Source organism: Protomyctophum parallelum (assembly GCF_964188405.1).
Source record: "Protomyctophum parallelum genome assembly, chromosome: 15".
NCBI lineage: Eukaryota > Metazoa > Chordata > Actinopteri > Myctophiformes > Myctophidae > Protomyctophum > Protomyctophum parallelum.
Window position 1 is genome coordinate 3320571 of NC_139710.1, and position 25963 is coordinate 3346533.

At 43.1% G+C, this 25963-nt stretch overlaps 1 protein-coding gene across 4 annotated transcripts in view; it reads left to right on the forward strand.

Annotated features, from left to right (window-relative positions):
• abca2 (ATP-binding cassette, sub-family A (ABC1), member 2) overlaps nucleotides 1-25963 on the forward strand; it is a 115768-nt gene that overhangs the window by 44947 nt on the left and 44858 nt on the right. The window contains exons 2-12 of one of the 4 annotated variants that reach the window (XM_083784568.1): nucleotides 220-313; nucleotides 8625-8736; nucleotides 12254-12417; nucleotides 13168-13289; nucleotides 15469-15579; nucleotides 17078-17248; nucleotides 18660-18881; nucleotides 21003-21367; nucleotides 21776-21935; nucleotides 22716-22844; nucleotides 24093-24260. In XM_083784568.1, the coding sequence (XP_083640694.1) occupies nucleotides 220-313; nucleotides 8625-8736; nucleotides 12254-12417; nucleotides 13168-13289; nucleotides 15469-15579; nucleotides 17078-17248; nucleotides 18660-18881; nucleotides 21003-21367; nucleotides 21776-21935; nucleotides 22716-22844; nucleotides 24093-24260 (1818 nt within the window). Of the gene's footprint in view, nucleotides 1-219; nucleotides 314-8311; nucleotides 8737-12253; nucleotides 12418-13167; nucleotides 13290-15468; nucleotides 15580-17077; nucleotides 17249-18659; nucleotides 18882-21002; nucleotides 21368-21775; nucleotides 21936-22715; nucleotides 22845-24092; nucleotides 24261-25963 lie in introns of those variants that run through there. The other 3 variants (XM_083784567.1, XM_083784566.1, XM_083784565.1) reach the window with 3 other exon arrangements.

Here is a 25963-nt window from a genome sequence, read left to right on the forward strand (position 1 = left end):
ATCAGAAAACTGTCAGGATGTAGAAGACGTTTATAGAATCTGATCTCAGGTCAGAATGGGTTAAAATGTCCTAATGGGTAATGTGGTCGGTCGGTCAGTCGGTGGACCAGCAAAAACAGCATACCCAAACCATACCCAAACCAAGTCATTATTGTTATTCTTTATCACAATTTACACAAACTGTTTAATTGACAGACATCTCTCTCTCTCTCTCCCCAGTGGGTGTTGGCCTTTGAGATCTTCATCCCTTTGGTCCTCTTCTTCATCTTGTTGGGTCTCAGAGAGAAGAAACCTGCCATCTCTGTGAAGGAAGGTAGGGAGAAGCTGTCGAAGCAAGGATGGGATTTGCTGTGGCATCTGTCATTGTTTCTAAAGTGTACAGCTGTCTGTGGTTCATGTCCTTGTTGTTGTCGTTTGTCATATATGTGTCCTTATTTTATTTATTTTGTGCTTTTGTTTAGTACTGTGCATAATTGAAGACGTATTGATTTGTGATACACATACATTCCTAGGGACACATGAATGTGTTTCGGTTTGGCATGAGTAATGTGTATCCCATCCTTTTGGATGGTTTGGTTTCGGTCAGCGTCTGTTGCACCCAATTTTGTTGGTCCATTGTTTTGTATCTTTCTGTTATTGATCCGCCTTTCTCTTGTCTTTTTCATTTGTATACTTCTGTGTCTGTTTCAACCGTTCAACTTTCTCTCCGTCCGTCTCTCTTCTGGGTCTCTCTGTTATTTCTCTGTTGTTTCTCTGTGACGGTGCATGACGTGTATTGACTGCATGCTGGATGGAGCAGTGTGTAAGTGTCAAAGTCACTTCTTTAATCTCCCATCTTGATCCTGACTGACTCACTCGTTCATGACTAATTTAATCCTTTCATTTCCTCAACAAGGATGTGTTAATCCTACCCGATGGAGGGTGTGTGTGTGTGTGTGTGTGTGTGTGTGTGTGTGTGTGTGTGTGTGTGTGTGTGTGTGTGTCAGAATGTCACTGCCAACAGGCCTCTGTGTGTACTGTATCTATAAGAGTGTGTGTGAGACACCAGAGACCTGCGTGTATATTTCCACGCACACACAAGCACAAGTGTGCCAGAGTGTGTAGATAGATTCATTTGTGCTGTATTGCATTACCGTGTGTCCGTGTGTGTTGAAATATGATTTCACTTGCGAGCATGTTTCTTCTTCCTAATGGTGTCACCTGTCTGCATGTTGTCAGCTCTGTGCTGACAAAGTTCTACCCAACCCACTGGGCCCTGATCTGTCACATCCTCCACAGAACAGATCCAATTCCACAATGTATCAAGAAGATGCTGCTAAACAGCCTCCTTGTACCCTGGTTTACTGCTTCCAGGCAAATATAATATGCACTCACAAAACGCCACGCTGGGAAGTCCTCAGTTAATTGAAGTATGTAAGTTACACAGTTACAAATGGATAAATTCACACTGCGGATTGTGTAGTTAAGGCTGTGGCATACTCCGAATTAACATTAATTTTGTTCTGCTTCAGCAGATCAATAAGAACAAAATGCCGTCCTAAGAACGTTCTGTTTGAAAATGTTGTAATGAGTTTATGACTCGCCAAACTCTGACAAGCGTTGTCAGAATTGGAAGATGTGTGATCTTGTTTTGTTTCCGCATTCTCCCCAAAGCTTGATTCTACCAGCAGAGAGTTTTGAAGAGAGAGCGGTTACGACTATAACATAGTTTTGTCCTCCTAGAACTTCGTTCAGTTCAGAAAGCCATGCCGAAGCTGGAAAATGGTTGGCGTTGTTTGAACTTGTAGTTAGAGCCTTGAATTGGGAATGGGATCCTGCGGGACCCAACACAAATCTCACTGAAGCGCCCGGGCTGTGGCTGGGAATGGTCTGTAAAAACAATAACAAAAAAGGTGGGTCTTGCAATAAACTGGCTGAAGGAGATCAAAGCAGGAGATAACAATGCAGAAGCAAAGCAATAAATAATATACCGTCAGGAACGTTAGTTGTGGATGTGCATTGTTTGGTATTAAGTGATACATAGAAGTAGCAGTTAATAGACAATAACTTACAGTAGATGGAACTCGTAGTGTTTTGTAGGTAGAGGATTTATTATGATAGGATGACAAAGAAAAACAGTACAGGGTTGATGTGTTGTGTACCGAGTTGCATGATATTTTGATACAATCTGAAGGAGTAATATAAAAACATGTGTTTCACGTAAGTCTGCCTCCTGGTGGCGCTACAAAAGGCCGATTTGAAAAATGCATGCCACACCATGAGGCTGATTAGAAACATTTCATTAGTGTGCGTGCAAAAGTTCACGGATGCCATCCACGGAGTGTGTGTGTACAGTTCGCTGTGATCCACGGTGCTGGCGATGATCTGCTTACCCCATTCTGACCTGAGATCAGATTCTAAAAATGTATGTATGTTTGAAAATGACAGTTTTCTGAAAAAGCTATGTTTCTATGTCAGTCGTTCTTCGATTTTTCAAAAATAGCAGACCTACAAGCTCGTATCGCGCCACTCGGTGGCGCGATATGAGCTTGTAGATCTGCTATTTTTAAATAGCTAAAGCATAACATGATGCTGACACCAAAATGGGTTCCCGTACAGAATGGGTTACAGACACTCGGACGGACGGACATGGTGTAAATCCGATAGTCTCCACCATGTTAAATGCAGAGGAGAACATATACAGTATGTATCAACTATAAGCTATTGTTCAGTAGCCTAATATAAGCCTGTGTCGCTGTCCATGGTGCTGTCTCTCTCTCTCTCTCTCTCTCTCTCTCTCTCTCTCTCTCTCTCTCTCTCTCTCTCATTCTGTGTTTCCGTTTGGGTCCTAATGGAAATATTGTCAGTCTAGTCACAGTCATAGTACATAAATTTAGCTCTGGTCCGGAGTGGGGGTCAGAAATGAACTGTGCGTTGTCCTAAAATAAGCTATTGCGGGTGCGGGCGGGAATGGTCAGTAATGGAATGGGAGCGAATGGTCAGGAATGGAATGGGAGCGAATGGTCAGGAATGGAATGGGAGCGAATGGTCAGGAATGGAATGGGAGCGAATGGTCAGGAATGGAATGGGAGCGAATGGTCAGTAATGGAATGGGAGCGAATGGTCAGGAATGGAATGGGAGCGAATGGTCAGGAATGGAATGGGAGCGAATGGTCAGGAATGGAATGGGAGCGAATGGTCAGGAATGGAATGGGAGCGAATGGTCAGTAATGGAATGGGAGCGAATGGTCAGGAATGGAATGGGAGCGAATGGTCAGGAATGGAATGGGAGCGAATGGTCAGGAATGGAATGGGAGCGAATGGTCAGTAATGGAATGGGAGCGAATGGTCAGTAATGGAATGGGAGCGAATGGTCAGTAATGGAATGGGAGCGGGCGCAAGCTTGGCTAAGAAAACAGTCCTGCACAAAGCTCTAGTTTGGAGTATGCTGCAGCCTTTACTTTTAATATCCAGATTAAAAGTACAGCAAGTACAATTACGCAAAAGCAATGCTTAAAGGATAACACAAAAAGCCCTGAGGGCTTGTTTCTATTGTCCTAAGACAGATGGACAAGAAGCATTTTTTACATGAACACAAACACAGTTTAGCGATGATGTGACATCACCACCTACTTACAAAAAGTGTCAACATTTTGGCACATACTGTATGATCAAAAACAGAATGACTGTTGTGTTAACTTTAGACTGATTAGTAGTCTCCATGGAAACATGCACCTACAGTAATGCCATAGAAGAACATGCTCGCTGAACTGAAAAACATGAATTGTGCTAAATATATACAGTGCATATATTTGCAAATCTAAAACCGCATTTCACCTCTAAAACTAAATGGCATACATGTGACGATGCACCTGCGTTATGGCTGTACAATCTAGTGACAATTCCAACTCCAAACCAATCCTTTGGGATTTTCATGTTTTGCTGATTATGTACAATATGGAATACACGTGACGTAGACAAATTGTTGACTAGGTTTTCTTCATTCCATATTTAGAACTGTACTGTTCAAGATCTAATTAGTTTGAATAAAGTACAATATGAACGTCCTGCCAGATTTCAACAACACACTACCAGACCACCATGTTTAAAAAGCTTTCTGGCAGGATACAAATGTATTTTTTTTACAATTATAGTAGTGCAGCCCTAGCTTGTCCAGGTGTTTCTGTCTTACTGTGTGTCATTTAATCTTAAATAATTGCTATCTGACTCATGCTGTGTGTCTGTCTCTGCTGTGATGACTGATGACAGCTTCTGACTTATTATTCCTGATATTCAGCTCCTCTGACATACAGTTAGTGCCGGTGGTGTAAAGTAACTAAGTACATTTACTCGTGTCTGTACTTACTTACTTCCACGTACTCCACCACATCTCAGCAGAGGCAAATATTATAATAGTACTCCTCCACTACAATTATTTGAACACTTCAGATATACTATAGTTACTTTGTAGATTTTGATTATTTTACAAAACATACTGTACATTAACCCACTTCAACCCTAAATACATTTCAGCCATTTGTAAATAGCCGATCTACAAGCTCACATGCATCACGATGTAACATATTGTGAGCTTAGTTGTGCTATTTTCAAAAGATTGTGAAAAACATTCTGCATAATGAGTACTTTCTACTTTTAGCACTTAAAAAATAATTTGATACCAATACTTTTGTACTTTTTCTCAAGTACCGGTAAATTTTGAATTCCGGACTTTTACTTGTAACAGTATTTCTACAAGTAAAATAATAACTTTTTCTACCACTGGTTAGTGCTCCACCCTGGTTCCATACTGCAAGTCAACATCCCCCTTTCCCCCCCTGTCCCATTGCCCTTAACAACTGGCGTGCGCTCCACTGATGACATGACCTTAATCTTCAGCTCATTGGCCAGAGAGATGACAGATGCCTGTGAATTTTGCTCGCTTGCCTTTCAGATTTACTCTTAAATGGCGAGTAGGCTGGCCACTGATTATTGATCACTTCATTTATTTATTTAACCAGTAAAAACACATTGAGACTGCATCTCTTTTACAAGTGGGAACTGGCATGGCGTGGTTGGCATGGAAGGAATACACATGGGCTAAAAATGTGTATGTACAGTCACTGACAAACAAAAACAATACACACATTTATCATAACTCTCTCCTCCCCTCCCCACCCACGGCATGGGCCATCCATCCAACTCTTTTTTTTTTTTTAAGATATTTTTTTGCGGCTTACGCCTTTTATTGATTTTTGAAGGGACAGACAGTAGGCTGACAGGAAACGGGAGAGAGATGGGGGGATGACATGCAGTAAAGGCCGTGTCGGGTCCGGGAGTCGAACCCGCGGCACACTGCGACTGGATTACCAGTCCGGTGCCCAGACCGTTACGCCACGGCCTGGGCCTCCATCCAACTCTTAATGTTGTTTTATACTCTTAAGTGTTACGGTTTCGAACCCAGGTTCGAACCCTCCACACCAACCTTCCACTTCTGGTGTTCCTGGGCACAACCCACTGCGCCATCACCACTCTTCCACCTAGTCAGGTCCACCTCTGTGTTCCCCTCCCCCTCTGACGAGCTGCCTGCATGGGTGTGGCACTGCACACCTGTTTCCATTCTACCATGATCACCAGAGTCTTCAAGAACCCTGCCTTCCCTCCACTCCTCGCCAGATCTTCCCGTAGAAACGCCTGGCAAGTACAGTTTCTCTCTACTCGGTTGCTGTTCGTACTCTGTAGAGCTCTTCGTGTGTTTTAGCTGCAGTGTTAGCTGTTTTGCTCATTTGTTCCTCTCATCCTCCAGACCTGGCTCTCTGCCGTGCCACTCCTGGAGTTCGTCACCCTTTTGTTCTGGACTGTTTGTTTGGCTGCCGATCTACAAGCTTGTCTTCGACTACCCCCTTGGAAAGTATAGCGTTATATTATATATATATTCTCATAGATACATATCTACCTAATTATACTATAGAGTATTTATGTATTTATATGGATGTATATATATATATATATATATCTATACATTGTCATTATCCTGCTTTATTTGGACAATAAAGTTCTTAATTGTCTTCCTGCCTCTTGAGTGGTTGCATTTGAGTTCAGAACACAACTCAGTCTTAACATTAAAAAACAGCCAGTGACGAATGTTTGCAACTGTATAACTTTGAATACTGTCAGGCTACACATTTCTTGGTCCATTTCACACCATTGTGACAGTGGTTGATTATACTGTAAATCAGCCTTCACTGTTGCAGAATGTGTTTTGCTTGACTAGGAAGTGCAGTGGGGTTATACTATACAAACTCTCTGTCCAGATTGAGTAGTTCTGTATCCTTAGTTCCAAGTGCCCAGTGTCAGTGTGCAGTGAACAGCGCTGCATAAAAAGGAAAGATCTATAATTAAAAAGCAGTCGTAAATGTGTGTTATGATTTATGAAGGGTGCAATATCAATCAGCAAATTATTCATTGAGCTTTTTTTATTTTAACAATATTATGTTCTATCGATTTTTCCAATCTACAGAAGCGACTTTTTATTATTGTAATAAAAAGTCATTTATTGTTCCCATTTATTTTTTAGAGGAACGGATAGTTCCTGTTGCAAATGGGGTTTCTAGATTTGGATCTCTAACTTTAATTTAACATTTAATGTTATCAGGGTGTGGTTAAAGAAGGGAATATCCAACAGCAATTCAGCCAATTTCTGTTGCAGGATCAAATCTGTTCAGCACAGATGGGGGTCCGCTTAATTAATTAATTGCTAAGCATACCGAAAATAACTATTTTGAGGAATGAACATTAATAAAGTGAGGGCCTTAACCCATTCTGACCGGGCACCCATTTTGGTGTCGGCATCATGTTATGCTTTAGCTATTGAAAAATAGCAGATCTACAAGCTCATAGCGCGCCACCGAGTGGCGCGATACGAGCTTGTAGGTCTGCTATTTTTTGAAAAATCAAAGAACAACTGACATTTTTAGAATCTGATCTCAGGTCAGAATGGGTTAATCAGACCAGTGTGTGTCCAGTGGAAAACTCGTATGAATCTGATCTCAGGTCAGAGGGCCTTAAAAACATTTGGTGCCTGCCTAGACCAGACGCCCAACAGGTCCATATGAGTACACACTATACTGACATTGACAAAGCGCTAATGTATACTGTACCTCCTCTGTACTGTACCTACATCTGTGCCCATTCCTCTGTGTTAGAAGAAGCACCTGAGGTACAGTCGGAAAGTTCAAGTTTAACCCATTTAGGCTTCAGAAAACTGGAGGATTTAGAATATTTTTTTTAAATGTTTGAGGTCAGGCCTAAATTAGGCCTGACCTCAAACATTTAAAAAAGATATTCCAAATCCTCCAGTTTTCTGAAATAAATATTTTCACTATTTTTCAAAAATAGCAGACCTACAAGCTAAGCTCGTAGCGCGCCACTCGGTGGCGCGCTATGAGCTTGTAGGTCTGCTATTTTTCAATAGCTAAATGATAACATGTTTATCACCAAAAGGGGTTCCCACCCAAAAGGGGTTCCCGCCCAAAATGGGTGCACATTTATAAAAGGTGTGTGCTACACTGGTAAAAACCTTGAAAAACTCAAAAAGGTTAAATTCATCTAAATGTACTGGCTCAAAAGAAAGGAAAAAAAATAAACTGTCCAACACTGCATAATTGGACATCACTGTAGTATATTGTTGGTAAACTTCTACTTGAATCTTATATTTCTTAGTATAAATTGCTAGAAATGTTGATGTATTATCAACAGAAGTGTATTCTTGCATTTGTAGTGCGAAGTCACATTGGATAAGAATGTGATTGTGAGCTGAATACCTAAAATGTAAATGGAAAGCATAAGTGTATTTATATAGCTGATAAAGCACTCCAGCACTGTTTTGAGAGAGCGATAACCAGAGGAGAATGGAGAGCATTACTTTTTCTCCTCTTCCCTGTGTGAGGATATAAACACAGCTAGCAGAAATAACACTGAAAAAGCAAGAGCAAGAGCCAACGTATTTTGTTCCGTTCCTGTTCTTTCAGTCTCTCTTTCGCTCATACACAGACACAGACACACACACACACACACACACACACACACACACACACACACACACACACACACACACACACACTTTTTAGTCTATCACCCTCTCTGGGGGGGAGCTTGTCCAGCCAGCATTTACAGTGCAGACAAAAAAGAACAATATCACAAGGCCATTTTGTGCGACAGCATGATGAAAGTGCTATTTATTGGGCCTTGACATCTGAGAGTCTCTCTGGCCATTAGCTGCTGTGCTGTCGTATCTGTGATGGCTTGCCATGTCGCTCTCTTTCTGTCTTAACTCTTAACTTTCTCCTCCCTTTTCATCGTTTGGTTTTGGCCTTTGAATCTTTTCTTTTCTCTTATTGACTACTACACTCCCACTACCTGCTTGTCAACCCTAATCTCCTCCTTACACCTCTCTCTCTCCTCTCTGCCCGATGTCTCCTCCTTTCATCCGTCCTCTGTCTTTGCCTTCCCTTCCAAACCATTCTCCTCTCCCTGCCACTTCTCTGCCTTCTTTCTTTTGTCCCTCTCTTCTCCGTTTGTGTTATGTTTTGTTTCTCTCCCTCTCCGTTCGTCTTTCCTCCGTCCCTCCCGTCTCTTTCTTCCTCCAGCCTTCTACAGTTCAGCCCCGCTCACCTCAGCGGGCATCATTCCCATTATGCAGTCGCTGTGTCCGGATGGACAGCGGGATGAGTTTGGCTTCCTGCAGTACAAGAACTCTACGTGAGTCAAACTTTTGAGGTTTAAGCTCAACTTTGGGGTTCAAAGGGCCAACTGGGTACTGGGTGGTTGCCAAGTGACCACCATCGGACACGTGCATTGACACAGACGGAGACAAAATCCTAGTCATAACATGCATAACATGCACCCCCAGATCCGCTATATGCAGATCCGCCGTTTTTTGTTCTGTGGTTTATGTGGTTGAATGTGGTTTATTTGGCATGCACACTTAGGTGGGAGGTGGACGCTTTTCAGACAGGGCATTAGTCCGACTAGCGTCTGCTCCCGTGCTTACGGTTATGGTTAGGTACGTACTGCACCCCACTTAGATGGGTTTAGATAGGGCTAGGTTTTTTTACCAGCTGCAAGCTGGTCAATAAGAGCTTGCTATATATCCGACCGGGTAGTACACACTGGTAGTAGACACTGGAGATCATTTTCTGCTGAGCCTGCACGAGTGGTGTGCGCATGCGTGAAATTGGAACGATACAGGGAAGAAATTGGAACGATACAGAGAAGAAATTGGAACGAATAATGCAGCTGGTAATGAATTGATTTAATCAATTTGGGCTTGTTTTGTTTACATGTATAGTTTGTACATTACCTATTAAATTCTCACTTTCTGATTGATCAGTCTCTCTCTTTCTCTCTCTCAAACTTTGGATTCATTAAGTCAATATATCAAATAACACCATTCCTATTACAGTTGTGCTTGATCTATAATCATGTCATAACCTTTTGACCAACTTTTTAGAAACATTTCTTTAACCCATTCTGACCGGGCACCCATTTTGGTGTCAGCATCATGTTATGCTTTAGCTATTTAAAAATAGCAGATCTACAAGCTCATATCGCGCCACCGAGTGGCGCGATACGAGCTTGTAGGTCTGCTATTTTTTGAAAAATCGAAGAACGACTGACATTTTTAGAATCTGATCTCAGGTCAGAATGGGTTAATCAGACCAGTGTGTGTCCAGTGGAAACCTCGTATGAATCTGATCTCAGGTCAGAATGGGTTAAAACATACACACACTCCACACGCATGCACGCACAATGTCCTATCAAATGTCTTTGATGCCATGCTCCTTGCCATCTCTGCTTCATTCTGTTACTGTCCATCTCTCTCATCCCTTCCTCTCCATTGCCCCCCCCCCCACTCTGCTCATCTCACCCTTTCTTCTTTTCTCTCTCCATCTCTAGTTCCTTCCTTCTCTCCCAACGTCCTTCCCTCCGTTTTCCCTCTTCTCTCTCAATGACATTCCTCCCATCTTCCATAGCTAGTAAATTCCCAAATTAAATAAAATTTCACTATGTTTTTTTTAGCTAGCCATGTTTTGAAGATGATTGTTTTTCTACTTCATTCAATAGAACATTACTGATCATAGATCATAGAAGGGGAATGATGTATAATATGGGGCTGAGCTCTAATCCAGTCCTTCACTAAGGCCCCGCCGCAAGGACCATTTAACCCATTCTGACCTGAGATCAGATTATAAAAATGTCTATTGCATCCTGACAGTTTCATTATTAACCCATTCTGACCTGAGATCAGATTCTAAAAGTGTCTTCGATTTTTTCAAAAATAGCAGACCTACAAGCTCGTATCGCGTAAAAATGGGTTAACAGCCTATAGAAAATGTCTCACTGTCTGTACTGTACTAAAGACAAAGGGCCAAATTCACAACGGAAAATATACGACCAGTTGTAAATGAAATGCGTTTTGCCCCTCCGGGCTTGTTGTTTTATAGGTTAAAATAAAGAGGACAGGGAGCAGCGATTTCAACCATATGTACTATGCTTCCTCGTCAGAGGTAAGAAAGTTGGACTCATGAATGGCTAATAATTAATTTGACGACGTCGTCATATTAAAATGATTCGCGGGACAGTTGGCACTCGGCATAGCCTAATGGAAGTTTGATGCTGAGGCACCAAACTTGATTGATCTCATGGCATGGATGAGATCAATGTAGTAACCTACAGTATAGTAGCCTACAGCAGCCTATTATAATTAATTAATGGCAGCGCTTCCAGCGCAGCGACATTAAAATATCCTACCTCTGGAGGAGAGCACTGGAGGTGAGCTGGCTTAAAACTATGATATGACTGGCCGACTTTTAAACACGCTGATGCCATTCAGTAATGTGGTCTTCTATTTTTTTTTATATACTGTAGCCGATGGCCGCAGTAACCCTCCATTTTGCTTGGTTCTGCCCCCTCTGAGGGGACAGGGGGAGATGCCACCCCCAGGGCGCCGGGGGGGGGGGGCGTAGCTCCGCCCCATCAGCCCGCCGACTGTCCACCTTCTCGGGTCGGTACTTGACTGTCAGTCTGCTGTCAGTCTGTCAAACCGTCATGTTTGTGAACCATAGAATGCATGCATAATTGCATATAGGCATATAAGCGCAAGCTGCGAGATACTCAGCTATATATAGATCATTTGTGTATGTGCTGACCAATGTTTGGGACACAGCCTACATGCCGGTATTTTATTTGAGGTTTGGGGACTATTAATTGATTCAGCATGAAGACTAAAGCCTTCTAAATAAATATACGCATGCCTTGATCCCGTGATCACCACCCTCCGAGCTGACTTGGAAATTAGCAGATTTTACGACCAATGTCCATCAACGTCACGCCAAGTTCAATTTCATGAATTCCACACGTAACGTGGCAATCCTCGCAAATGTCCGTACACTCACGATATGAGCGTAAACGCCGTTGTGAATTTGGCCCAAAGGCCGTCATTTATCAATGGAGTGTAAATTCTGCCTTAAATTCGAGCGTGGGTTTTGGTGTACGGTCACGTTCTCGCTGTTCTCCACCAATGCAAATGGTCTATATTCTCCAACTTTTTTTAATGAATATATTTTTTGCACAGTTGTTTGTTTTTGTACATATAGAATGAAAAGATAAACTAACAGAAGACAAACGGTGCCAAAATATTTAACATTGAAGAATAATTGTCTGGTGAGTAAAAATGCACAAAAGAGTACAAGATATTTGTAGGAAATGCCAAAGAGGAAATGTGCAGAAATGGTTTACAATAGGATGTGTTGAAGAATTAGCTTGAAGAAGACCATCTTTATTCCAGTGAGTGAGTAACAAATGTATGAGCACAGTCACTGAAGTACAGACAGCGGGCAATTCTCGATGGGCTGTTAACATTGTCCCTGAGGCACAGCTGCAACTAATGCACTGGTACAGAGCTTTGGCACCCCCAGCTTGGTGTTTAGAGTACAATAGTTCCTCCCAGAAATGGCACAAGATAAGAAAAAAATGCTCTGATTCTGTGGGGCCATTATGCAGATGCAGAGTAAAAATAAAGTCCCAAATAAAATACAAGGCACAGAAACGTGTACAAAGGTTGCATTAAAAACAGAAATAACACATTCAGGATCTGCACAAGTTCCGCTTATGTGCAATATGTGCAAAGGTACACGTGTCATAAACATGGTGAATTGTAAACACACGATTAACCGAACATCTCCCACTCACTCACACACCACACTTCCTCCCTCAGTGTGTCCCAGTTGTTGGAGCGGATCAGTGAGGTGGTGGAGCAGAACCGGCTGTTTACGGCGGAGCGGCCCGGACTGGGCCAGGAGCTGGAATCTCTTCAGCAGCACCTGGACAGCCTGAGCTCTGACACCACGCCGCTGGATCTATTGTACAACAGCAGCCGAGGTCTGGAAGGCACATGTTCGTTGGGGAGGGGACATCGAGCCTGTCAGTTGAGATGATTCATTAACCCATTCTGACCTGAGATCAGATTCATACGGAGGTTTCCGCACTGGACACACACTGGTCTGATGAACCCATTCTGACCTGAGATCAGATTCTAGAAATGTCAGTCGCTCTTCGATTTTTCAAAAATAGCAGACCTACAAGCTCGTATCGCGCCACTCGGTGGCGCGATATGAGCTTGTAGATCTGCTATTTTTCAATAGATAAAGCATAACATGATGCTGACACCAAAATGGGTGCCCGGTCAGAATGGGTTAAGCAGAGTTTAACATTTAAGATAGTGTTGATCATAATATACAGTAGCCTGGTTAATAAACCAGACCGAATCAGCCGTTGGCAAAAAAAGATTGCCCACCGGCGGATTTCGGTCTGGAGAGGCTCAATTGTACGCCCATTTTCTACACACGAGAACGTGTGCGCCCAATAGGGACACGGTATGCAATATGGGGCGGGCTTTGGTACAGTGACGTTCAATGCTTGAGACCTTTGACTGACAGTAGCTCTGACCAATTGTCAAAATACACGTGGTGGTATAGTAAAGCAGGGCAGCACTCACTACATAGATTAGATTTAGAGTGGACATTGTAAACATGTTTAACTACACTTTATTTATAAGACTGTGTATACAGTGTGATGCATGATGCATGTGGTGCATATTGTTTACGGTATGTACTGTATGCTCCCTTCCAGGCTTCAGCCTGGCCAGTATATTGAAGAACCAATCAGTTTTCCAGCAGTTCCTTGTCAGGAATCTCTCCCTGTCCAGTGATGCGGCCAGCCTGCTTCTCCGAACACCTCTCAGCGTCAGGGAGGTATACGCTCTGCTTCAGTCTCTACACCGCTGTGCCTTATTGGTCTGAACTGTCCAGTCTCTACACCGCTGTGCCTTGGTCTGAACTGTTCTTCAGTCTCTACACCGCTGTGCCTTGGTCTGAACTGTCCAGTCTCTACACTGCTGTGCCTTGGTCTGAACTGTCCAGTCTCTACACTGCTGTGCCTTATTGGTCTGAACTGTTCAGTCTCTACACCGCTGTGCCTTATTGGTCTGAACTGTTCAGTCTCTACACCGCTGTGCCTTATTGGTCTGAACTGTTCAGTCTCTACACCGCTGTGCCTTATTGGTCTGAACTGTCCAGTCTCTACACTGCTGTGCCTTATTGGTCTGAACTGTTCAGTCTCTACACCGCTGTGCCTTATTGGTCTGAACTGTCCAGTCTCTACACTGCTGTGCCTTGGTCTGAACTGTTCAGTCTCTAAGTCGCTAAGTAAAAAAAAAACAACACTCTTATTGCCCTAGACGGAGGTCTCCATCCTATTCAATAATTTAGCCCATCGTCATAGACGGAGATGAATCAAAAGACGGCACATATACTCATTTCATAACAGAGCGCACCAGTCTACAGCCTGGGAGCGTCTATTGGGCAACATTCCATGTCATTTCCGGCTAGTCCGTCATCCAAAGTGGGATGGGATTAAAAATCTTAAAATGTGAATAACTCTTAATCTAAATCAATTATTCCAATTCTAACAAAAGATTGTGTTTTTGACGGCCCATCGCGGCCCCGTCGCGTTAGAAGTAATCATACCTCCGGTGGTTGTCGATCCTCTCGGGGGTCATTTGGCATGCTATGATATCTAGCACAACCAAGATGGCGTCTGTGTCACCTTGAAATGGGCTCTGAAGCTGCAAATCGCTGGGCGCACTGTTTAATGGTTCCAAATGACACTGGATGATACGAGTGTTAACATATGCCTCATGATACCCATGGTACGGCAGTCATTCAGTCTAGTACTGTAAGCAGTAGTCATGTCCAAGTAATTAATCATGTCATGAATATTCCATGTCCTTGTGAAAAGCTACCATGGGTTTTTCACGAGTACTGACAATATGATCAATGCCTTAATATATAATATGGGGGGAGACACATGCATGTTCACTGATCATTTCTATTTCCTTATGCATCTGGTTCTTGACAAACAACAAACTAGAAGACAGATATGAAATAATTTGAATAATGGAATTTGATCATGGAAGAAATAAAATCAGTTCATAGAGTAGAGTAGAGTAGAGAGAGAGAATCATGTGTCAATAATTAACAAAGTTAACATAACATTTTCTGCAAGTTTGAGTATATAATCCTCTACTGCTGTGACATTACCATAACTGAACTTGTAAGTCCCAGAAGTCCTACTGTACTGTAGATAGTTCCGAAATAACTCAACGTAGTACAGATTATTATTATTTTTAACCTTCATTTAACCAGTAAAAACACTTTTTCAAGTGGGAACTGGCCAAGAGGCAGAAATAAAATGACAACTTCAAAAGCTACATCGTACATGTCAATTACAGCCAATAATACATCCATGATACCCCATAAAGTATCTATAAAATATAATACAAAACATCTCCAAAGTGATACTCTTTAAGTCAGAGAGATAATAACTCATAACTCATGCATGGGAAAAAGTATCTTTTGTAACTGATTTCATTTTTGGTGCGCGCGTGTGTGCGCGCGCACACACACACACACACACACACACACACACACACACACACACACACACACACACACACACACACACACTTCCTTTTTGAAGCGCCATAAAAGGTGCCTCAGTTATACAATATCCTCCCTGTTTGAGTCTACAATAGAGACCATTCTCTCCTCTACTTTCTCTCCCTCAATAGCTGTCGCCGTACTGTTAATGGCTCCCTGTTTGTCTCTATTGTCTGGCCATGGCATCAGGTGGCGTCTCTTATCTCCCCCCGTCATTCATTCACTTTCATTTGGTTTCATTCCCGTTTCCCTGCTGCCATTACCCCAGCTGACACCGCTGCTCTGCCTGTGTGTGTGTGTGTGTGTGTGTGTGTGTGTGTGTGTGTGTGTGTGTGTGTGTGTGTGTGTGTGTGTGTGTGTGTGTGTGTGTGTGTGTGCGTGCGCGCGCGCGTTAAGAGCAGTCACCTAATGCTTCCTCTGTAATGTGCCCTAGGTGTACAACCTTATCTTTGGCACGTATCCCAAAGATGGTGGAGGTCACAGCTGGGTGCACAAGTCAAAACGCACTGGACACATGCCTGGAGACAAAGTCCTTCACCTGGAGGTACGCACACGTGCACACGCACGCATGCACACACACACACACACACACACACACACACACACGCGCACACACACACTCTCACAATGTGGGCTTAGCTCTGCTCAAGACGCCCTGAGGGCGAGAGGCGAGGTTGCGTGCACACATCCGCCTGGGTGACGGCAGACTGCTGGGTGAGCTGGCATGGGGGGGTCAGATCAACATATGGAATTAATTCTGTTTTGGCATATATGGAGCGTGTCTTGAGTGTACAGGGTTTGATGAGGTCAGATCAACATATGGAATGTCAGAACAGGTCAGCTCCATACTGTATATGGAGATATAAGGGTGGCAGCAGTCTTGAGTGTACAGGGTTTGATGAGGGCCCTTCATTTTCGGGCCTGTTGAGAATTCTAGTTTTCGCTGGCTGGCAGGCCACTAATAACTTTGGGGCGGGAGTTTCAAAGGGAAACAATTTACAATTTACAATTTAGGCATTTAGCAGACGCTCTTAATCCAGAGCGACTTACATTTAGGCAAGAACAAAAGCATGGGAATACATCACATAAAAGCATTTATCATGAAACATGCGTAAGCTAAGAAGGTAACAGTGGAATATCTATATGATGAAACTATACATACACTATACATAATAAACTATACATATTCACTACTATGCTATACATATGTACTATGGCGTGCTATGACTATATACAATACAATTATAGTGCTGTCTACATAACATGCTATAAGTCTAAGTCAAATGCTATCTAAGCCAACAGAAATTCTATCTAAGGGGTTAGGGTAAGTGCTATGGGCCATGATGGAGTCTGAAAAGGTGGGTTTTCAGGCTACGGCGGAAGATTGGGAGTGATGCTGCAGTTCTGACTGCAATGGGAAGTGCATTCCACAGAAACGGAAACATCGAAGAGGAAGGACCAGTGGGGAAGGATCAACATATGGAATGTCAGAACAGGTCAGCTCCATATATGGAGATCTAATGGTTTGAGGTTTGAGGCCAGATGTAGAGTTGCTGGCCGGCTCCATTTATGCAGATCTAGGTGATGATCCAGCCTTCTCCATGTATGGCTATCCAGGATTTGACGAGGTCAGCGTCGTGATCTTCATACAGTATACGGAGACGACCATATATGGAGCGTGTCACGAGGCGTGACGGACTGACGACCATATGGTGGCGTGACGTGTCACGAGGCGTGACGGACTAACAGCCATATATGGTGTCACATGTTTTGCAGGTTTTCATAGTAATCTGCGACCTACCATTGCAATAAAGAATAGAGCAATACAATAGTGATAACCATTTTACTCTGCACCCCCTCACCCCCCGTACACATGCGCAGAGGTGTGTGCACCCCGGCTGGCTACTATTTTGACCCATTTGGACATTGTCATTAGTGGAACACCCATGATTATGAATATATTTGTTCCTGTCGTGTGTCATCAATGTGTCTATCTGTGTGCCTTCTACTCCACACTGATCTGTCTCCTCCTCTATCCTCAGGACAAGCTACTGGGAGGGCTACAGAATCTGAACGGAGGACTGATTCATAAAGCTTTGCGTGACCCTAGCACAGTGACCCACAGGCAGGCCCTGCTGAAAGTCATATCCCAGGCTCTGGGCCTGGCCGGAGTCGAGAGCCAAACCGATCCACAGGGGCTGAAGGAAGTGGAGGTACAGCCAGACCCAGCTGGGAATATAATACAGCATTTCTTATTAGTAGTTTGTGTGTTGTAGACCTCTTTAGTTATCATTTAGTTAATATCCCAATTGTGTCCCTTTAAAACCCAAGCGAGCCGTGACCCTATTCTGGGGGTGAATACAGTATTTGGCAAAAAATACATGCTCACAAACAAATACATGCTCACATGCTCACAAAATGTTGCAATGTGACAGCTTGGAGAGCAACTATTGTCGGCAAAGACATTTTCTGTATAGAGAGAAAGGCAATGATATAGGTTTTAATATAAGTTGTTACTTGTTAAATAAGATTATTTCAGGCGATATTCAACTACTGTGTTCAATTGTTCATGCAGTGTTGAGTGTTTGCCATTTGTGTCAGGCAGAGGTTTACGTGCTGAATGACAAATAGACACCAGTAACCATGTTACCACCACCGATTCCAACTTCAAGGCATGCCATAGCTCAGGGCAACATTGAGTTCAATGCATTGATAATGCATTGAACCGAGTGGTTGCATTATTCTCATCAGTGCAGAGAGCTCTGAGTGTTTTAGAAATGGAAGAATAATTGAAAAGCTGGAAATTAATCAATTCCTAGTCTTGGAATTCTATACTGCGATGTCATCCCACCAAAAATACAGCAATATTCAATATTATCGTACGGAATATGCTTCAGCCTTAGCCCAGGAGCTAGGGAGGAATTACATTGTGGTAACACTTTATATTAAGGTCGTCTTTATAATGCATTATAGCGCATTTATAATGCATTATAATGTGCTTATAAGGCATTATAACACTTATAACTACGTTTATATATTATATATATTATAAGTGTGGTCATAATGCATTATTATGCTCAGTGGAACAGCACATTATACCTATTATAACTTATAAAGGCACATAGAGAAGTGCTGTAATGTCTGTGTCATAATGCATTATAACCAATGTGTTTATTAAATGGAATAATGTCTTATAAACATCAATAATATACTATAGCATATCATACAAAGTTTTGTCACTTTACTTAAAGGTCACAAAGTCATGCTATAGGGTATTATTGAGGTTTATAAGACATTATTCCATTTAATACACATTGGTTATAATGCATTATGACACCGACATTTGCAGCACTTCTCTATGTGCCTTTATAACCACCTAAGTTATAATAGTTACAATGTGCTGTTCCACTGAGCATAATAATGCATTATGACCAGCACAATATGTTATAGACGTGGTTATAAGTTGTTATACATGATATAACGAGTGTTGTAAGGCCTTATAAGCACATTATAATGCGGTATAAATGAGCTTATAATGCATTACAAAGGTGACCTTAATATAAAGTGTTACCGATATGGTCATATTGCAGACAATAATCCACCATTCTCCCTCTTCTTGTCAAGGGGGTCCTTCTGACAGGTGCTATGTTAGAAATGCTCACCTGTGGCGAGGACGGGACTGGTGAGCTGAACAAGATCCTTCTGGTCCCTGAGAAGCAGCGGTCAGTGCTGCAGGCCTATCACAGCGTGGTCTGCGGTGGACGGGAGGAGCAGAGGGCTGAACGTTTTGAGAAGATGAGCCAGGAGCTGAGAGATCAGATTGACATGCAGAGGGTCATCCAGAAGGTATCCGCTTAAAGCCTTCTACTTAATACCTTTACTGCCACGCTCATCAAAATAAGTGGTAACATTTGCCCAAGCAATTTCCAAAGAAACCCAGAAAAGATTAGACTCATGAGAGTGCATACCTCTGCCAGCACTATGCTTAATCTGCCCATCCATTCTCATTTCTGACCTTGACTGTGACCTTCTACCGTTTGAACGTTAAAGGGACACTTCACCCTTTTTGCAAAAAAAGATATGTTAATGAAGTTTAGAAGATTTAGAACACTTTCCTGTTTTAGATATTTTAGATTTTAGCAGTGAGCCCAGTGTCTATGATGTCATGAACACCGGGCTCACTTACTTCCTGGACTATAGCCCTCCCCCTATCCACAAGGAGGAGTAGTACACCAAAGCATTATGGGAATTGTAGTCCAGGAAGTAAGTGAGCCCAGTGTCCATGACATCAGAGACACTTGGCTCACTGCTAAAATCTAAGATATCTAAAAACACAAATTACACTCACAAACACCCCCAGGAAAGTGTTCTAAATATTCTAAACGTCATTAACATATATGTTTTTGCAAAAAGGGTTAAGTCTCCCTTTAAAGAACCCAATAGTTGTGTCTTTTGTTTGGTTAATGTATTTTTTTGAGCTTTTTGTGCTCTGCATATCGCAAAAACAATATTATTGTGTTTTACCACAACAATCTGGTCTTCAGACTTTATTCACTTTTACACAGGGCACACAACCTGAATGGGTTTTAACATCACATGCCAAAAGCCAATCCGAGCCTCACCAAAGGCGAGCATTTACATGCATTGATCAATGAGGAAGTATGCAGGGATTGAGTGATACAAAACAAGCACTCCTCCATTTCCGACACCACTTGGGTCCCGTCAATAAGGAAGCGAATGGCTTGCAGTGCGTTTGGTGTTTGTTCAGAAGTTCTCTGTGCATGCTCATTGGATTATCCAACACAACATAAACTAGAAAAAGTGCCCTTCTGGGCACAGGTCTCCACCAGGATTCTTCCTCAGCCTAGTGGGAATATGCGTGCACAGTTTCATCGCAATCGGACGCTGCGTTGAGGAGTTGTGGCGATTTGTACAAAGCGGGCTACTCCTGAAAACTGTAGGAGCCAATCGTGGCCAATCAGGATGGAATATGAGAAATCAAACAAACCTGTCTTGATCACATGACTATGGAGATCATGTGTACCGATTTGCGTGAAATTTGGATAAAATCTGAAGGAGTAATAATAGAAAATGTGTTTTACATATGTCAGCCTCCTGGTGGCGCTATAAAGAGCAGATGTGAAAAATTCCAGACAAAGGTTTTTCCTTGGCCTCTAGGGAGTTGGCATACAAAGTTATCCACAGATCCGTGCAGTTAGAGGTAAAAACACTTTTCGGCCAGTTATAGCGCCACCTTGAGGCTGAGTTGAAATTGTTCATGTGGCATTTCGTCCTGGGCCTAGTGGGAATGTGGGTGCACAATTTCAGGGAAATCACACGATGTGTTCATGATTTGCAGCATTTTGTTTGAAACTGTGCACTCCTGTGAACTTTGGAAGCCAATCTTAACCAATCAGGATGGAGTGTGATAAATCTGAAAGACCGGTTTCGTTGAATGGCTCTAGAGAGACTGTGTACCAATTTGCGTGATGTTTGGACAAAATCTGTAGGTGTACTGTGCAAAAACTTGTTTTGCACAAAGTGGCCTCCTGGTGGCGCTATAACAGGCCGTTCTGGAAAGTTTGGGGCAGAGGTTCATCGTTGGCATCCAGGGAGTGTGTGTGCAAAATTTGGCATCGACCGGGTTAACGGTGGCCGAGATTAGCTGCTCACGGACACACGGACGGACACACACACACACGGACGGACGGACGGACGGACACACGGACGGACGGAGTGCAAAACATACTCTCCCCCCATGCCTTCGGCCTGGTGGAGACAATGAATGCAGGAATACTAAACAAGGGCAAGGATAGAGCAAAGATAAAGATACTTTAAATCTACTTTAGAGATACTTGCAGGGGAAGAAAAGATTCATACTCTCCTGCTTTCATTCCACCCCTCCCTCCATCTATCTCCACCTCCTCCTCTTCTTCCCCTTCCCTTCCTTGTACCTCTTCCTTCCAGCTTCGACTGGAGCAGACCGACTCCTCTGGCCCTCTGTCCCAGTCTCACCTGGCAGCCCTTCTGAAGGACCTGGCTGATGTGGAGACGCTCCTCAGGGACGTGGACCTCCTCTCCGGCCTCGCACGCCTCCTCCCCAAGGGAGCCTGCGCTGGCCGCGCGTCCCCGTCCCCTTCCAACATCTCCTCCTCTTGGCCCTTTAACGCCACAACCTGGGGTCCGAACGCCACCGACATTCCCGGAGACGAGGCGGCGGAAGGAGGAGAAGAAGGAGCTGGGAAGGGGGAAGCAGAGAACCCCCACTCTCAGTTCTCAGCCTTTGTGCAGCTCTGGGCAGGACTGCAGCCCATTCTGTGTGGGAACAACAGGTAGCTGTACTGTCCAGCAAAGATTTAGTAGATTGTTAAAGTCCTTCCAGCAAGATAGTCCATCTTGTGTGAAGGAGGCAGCTCACCTCCAAACAAAAGTGAAAGTGGATCAAATGTGTTTGTATGCATCATGAGTATTAATTCAACTCTCTGAGCTAAATTAACACTGAGAATGATACTACTCTCTATATGTGTGTTTCATGGTCATTTTCAAAACATTGCATTTTGAGAGAAAATCACTGCCAACTTGAAATGGAGGAAGACTTTTTTCTTGGAAACAAGTGACATGGTGACCATAACTGTAGATTCAATCTAGCTTAACAGTGGTTATCACTCCAAATGTAGGAATACAGTGCATATACCGGTATATAGAATAAGCTTTTTTAACCCATGATCTATCCTATACAGGATCATTGAGCCCGAAGCTCTGAAACAGGGCAATATGAGTTCCTTAGGCTTCACCAGCAAGGAGCAGAGAAACCTGGGTTTACTTGTGCATCTGATGACTACAAATCCCAAGATCCTCTATTCTCCCATTGGCTCCCAGGTGGATAAAGTGATCCAGAAGGCAAGTACTACAGATAAAGCTTTGGCTTTGTGTGTGCAGTTGTTTCACAGTTGGTGTAGGCGTATACAAATCATCAATTATAAACAAACAAAGGCTTTGTAAACTTGAAGTAGTTGTTACTTTGCTCAACAATGTACTATTATGGTTAAATTCTTAACAGTTTACTGTGTTCAATGTCATAATTCTTTACTGATGGATGCTACAACCACCACCAGAGAAACTTACATTGAATTCAAGGGTCCACTATATTTAATGGGAGCAGTGTCATCATTTGTATGTCATGCTCCAGACATTAATCATGCAGTGTACACGAGCTGTGGGGTGGATTTCACACCAAGTCAATGACTCAACTGATTCATATGTCCCTATAGCTTCTTGTGCTATCCCGCTGCTTCCCTAGAGGTCCAGAATACCACGTTAGCACAATCTGCCATTGATTCTCTGTAAGTTACCTGGGCCTCGCTCATGGCAGCGGCTCCATAGATCTACTATCTTAGCAAGTGGACTGGAAAATGTGAGAGCGATGTGAGGAAGAGTGGGACATATAGAGGGAGGAAGGTAGGAATGCAGTAATAGGCTATATTAAGAAACAAGTGAACAGTGAGGAAGAGTGAGAGACTGAGGGAGGAAGGGAGGGATGCAGGAGGAAGCTATATTAAGACACAAGATAGAGGGAGGGATGCAGGAGTAAGCTATATTAAGAAAGAAGTGAACAGCCCCCTGAGAGGGCTCTTAATATACTAAACCAGGGTTATTTAATACCTGCATCGCTTTTCTTAGGCCAACGAGACATTTGCATTCGTGGGGAACGTGACCCACTATGCCCGTGTGTGGCTCAACATTTCTGCCCAGCTCAGGACCTTTCTGGAAGAGGGCAAGCTGCACCACCACCTGGTCTGGCTACAGCAGGTATATTAAAAACATCTTGATCAGGGTAAATCAACTGAACATTGTTTCTCTGTTTATCTGAAATGCATGCCACAATGGGCTCCAGACCCCACAGCAAGTGGGTATGGAGCACTGGTTCCCAATACAGATCAAGTGGGCATGGAGCAGTGGTTCCCAATACAGATCAAGTGGGTATGGAGCACTGGTTCCCAATACAGATCAAGTGGGTATGGAGCACTGGTTCCCAATACAGAGCAAGTGGGTATGGAGCAGTGGTTCCCAATACAGAGCAAGTGGGCATGGAGCACTGGTTCCCAATACAGATCAAGTGGGCATGGAGCACTGGTTCCCAATACAGATCAAGTGGGTATGGAGCAGTGGTTCCCAATACAGATCAAGTGGGTATGGAGCAGTGGTTCCCAATACAGATCAAGTGGGTATGGAGCAGTGGTTCCCAATACAGATCAAGTGGGCATGGAGCACTGGTTCCCAATACAGATCAAGTGGGTATGGAGCACTGGTTCCCAATACAGATCAAGTGGGTATGGAGCACTGGTTCCCAATACAGATCAAGTGGGTATGGAGCACTGGTTCCCAATACAGATCAAGTGGGTATGGAGCAGTGGTTCCCAATACAGATCAAGTGGGCATGGAGCACTGGTTCCCAATACAGATCAAGTGGGTATGGAGCAGTGGTTCCCAATACAGATCAAGTGGGTATGGAGCAGTGGTTCCCAATACAGATCAAGTGGGTATGGAGCAGTGGTTCCCAATACAGATCAAGTGGGTATGGAGCAGTGGTTCCCAATACAGATCAAGTGGGTATGGAGCAGTGCATGGTTCCCAATACAGATCAAGTGGGTATGGAGCACTGGTTCCCAATACAGATCAAGTGGGTATGGAGCACTGGTTCATACTGGTTCAGATCAATACAGTGGGACGTGGATCCATTATCATGGGTCGCAACTGAATAATGTCATACATTTTTGTTTCCTAAAGTTTGTCATTATTGTTTTAAAAAGATTTTCTGAATATTTCCACAAAATAAACTTATTTCATGAAGGAAAGAAACGTAATAAAAGAAATTCCCTAAAAACAACGTTTATGAAGTAGTGAAAATACCAGATCTGTGAGTCTTGTGAGCTTTATTTATTTCACTAGTTTGGGCCCCAGGATTTCTGTTTTGGGTCTTGAGCTAAACAGTTTGGCAACCACTGGACAGAGAATGGATTGAGCTGATCTCTGATCTGTTAACTCTCTCCCCCCCAGCTGTCCTCAGAGCTGCGTAGACACCCGGAGCTGCTAAATGCGACAGACAGCGAGTTGATGCAGGGCCTGCTGGAGGGCAATTATACTCTTCCTAACACAAGCACCTTACTGGAACAGCTAGACACCATAGACAATGCAGCCTGTGGCTGGACACACTTCATGTCTAAGGTATGTAGATGCAGATATTGTATGGAATCGTATCTAATGTGTTATCATTATTATAGCAGCATTACTATAATTCTCAAAGAAAGAAACACACATGGTTTTGCCAGCCATGGACTTCAGTTTAGATACTGAATTATTTGTATTTATTTGATTTAGAAAATGTAACTACAATGATTAGTTTCAAATTTCAATTAGCATTCAGATTGTAGTACTGTAAGCCATCATTTGCTACTGAAACAACCAACTGTACCCTCAGGGAACTATATATATTAGCCATTGATCCACTTGTAAGTCAAAGGTGACAGTCACCGTACAGTATTACATCCATGGACATTAGACACCAGCACAGTGGACCTGCAGTCCACTGAGAGACAGTCTACTATGGGAAGCCATTCTGACCTGAGATCAGATTCTATAAACGTCTTCTACATCCTGACAGTTTTCTGATAAAGCTATGTTTCTATGTCAGTCGTTCTTCGATTTTTCAAAAATAGCAGACCTACAAGCTCGTATCGCGCCACTCGGTGGCGCGATATGAGCTTGTAGATCTGCTATTTTTCAATAGCTAAAGCATAACATGATGCCAACACCAAAATGGGTGCCCGGTCAGAATGGGTTAAGGGAAGCCTGTGTCAAGCAAGAGTCCACAGAAACACAATCTTATCGAGCCAAACTCAGACAGCTACCCTGCAGTAATATGAGTTCTGCTGCCCCTATAGGCTCCTTGACCCATTAAGACCTAAGGCCGAATCTAAAAATGTCTTCTAAATCCTAAAAGTTGAATGAAAACCGTATGTTGTGATATAATTGGTGCTCAATCAAACATCTTCATGTCGAGGGCCTTCAAAGTTATATGTATTTTGCCGCAGACCCAAATATTTGTTCCAGGCACCCCCCAGAAGCAAAATGTTTGCTATTCTTTTTTTTTTTTTTTTTTTATGTTCACGATTTAAAAAGAATATATAGCAGATCTGCTATTTTTTAATATCCAAAGTATAAAATAATGATTAACCCATTCTGAACGGGGACCCATTTTGGTGTCAGCATCATGTTATGCTTTAGCTATTGAAAAATAGCAGATCTACAAGCTCATATCGCGCCACCGAGTGGCGCGATACGAGCTTGTAGGTCTGCTATTTTTGTAAAAATCGAAGAACGACTGACATTTTTACAATCTGATCTCAGGTCAGAATGGGTTAATCAGACCAGTGTGTGTCCAGTGGAAAACCTCGTATGAATCTGATCTCAGGTCAGAATGGGTTAACCACATGAACCCCAGCGGCCCTGCTCTGGGCATGTCATACTGTAATAACCACATGAATTACCCAGCGGCCCTGCTCTGGGCATGTCGTAACGGATGAACATTCTGTGAAAATAGGCAGAAATGCGCCGAAAATAACAAGCTCACAAAGCGTTGCAATGCGGCGTGTCGTGAGCCTGTGCATTGGCTATCTTTGGCATCGATATTTGGTGAGGACAGAGAAAAAAGGAGGGGGTGCAAGTAAAGACCGCTGGCGGCCCACTGTCAACCAAGTGGCGACGTCGTAGTTTTGTGTGCTCCTGTCCTTCTATATTTCTTCCATTGCATGTTACAGTATTTGCAGTAGTGTCCTGCTAACTGATGATCATGTATGCTGTCAAATGTAAAATACATTTCTGTTCTGTAAATGTTTCATGTTATGTTACATGAGTGCTCTATGGCAGTG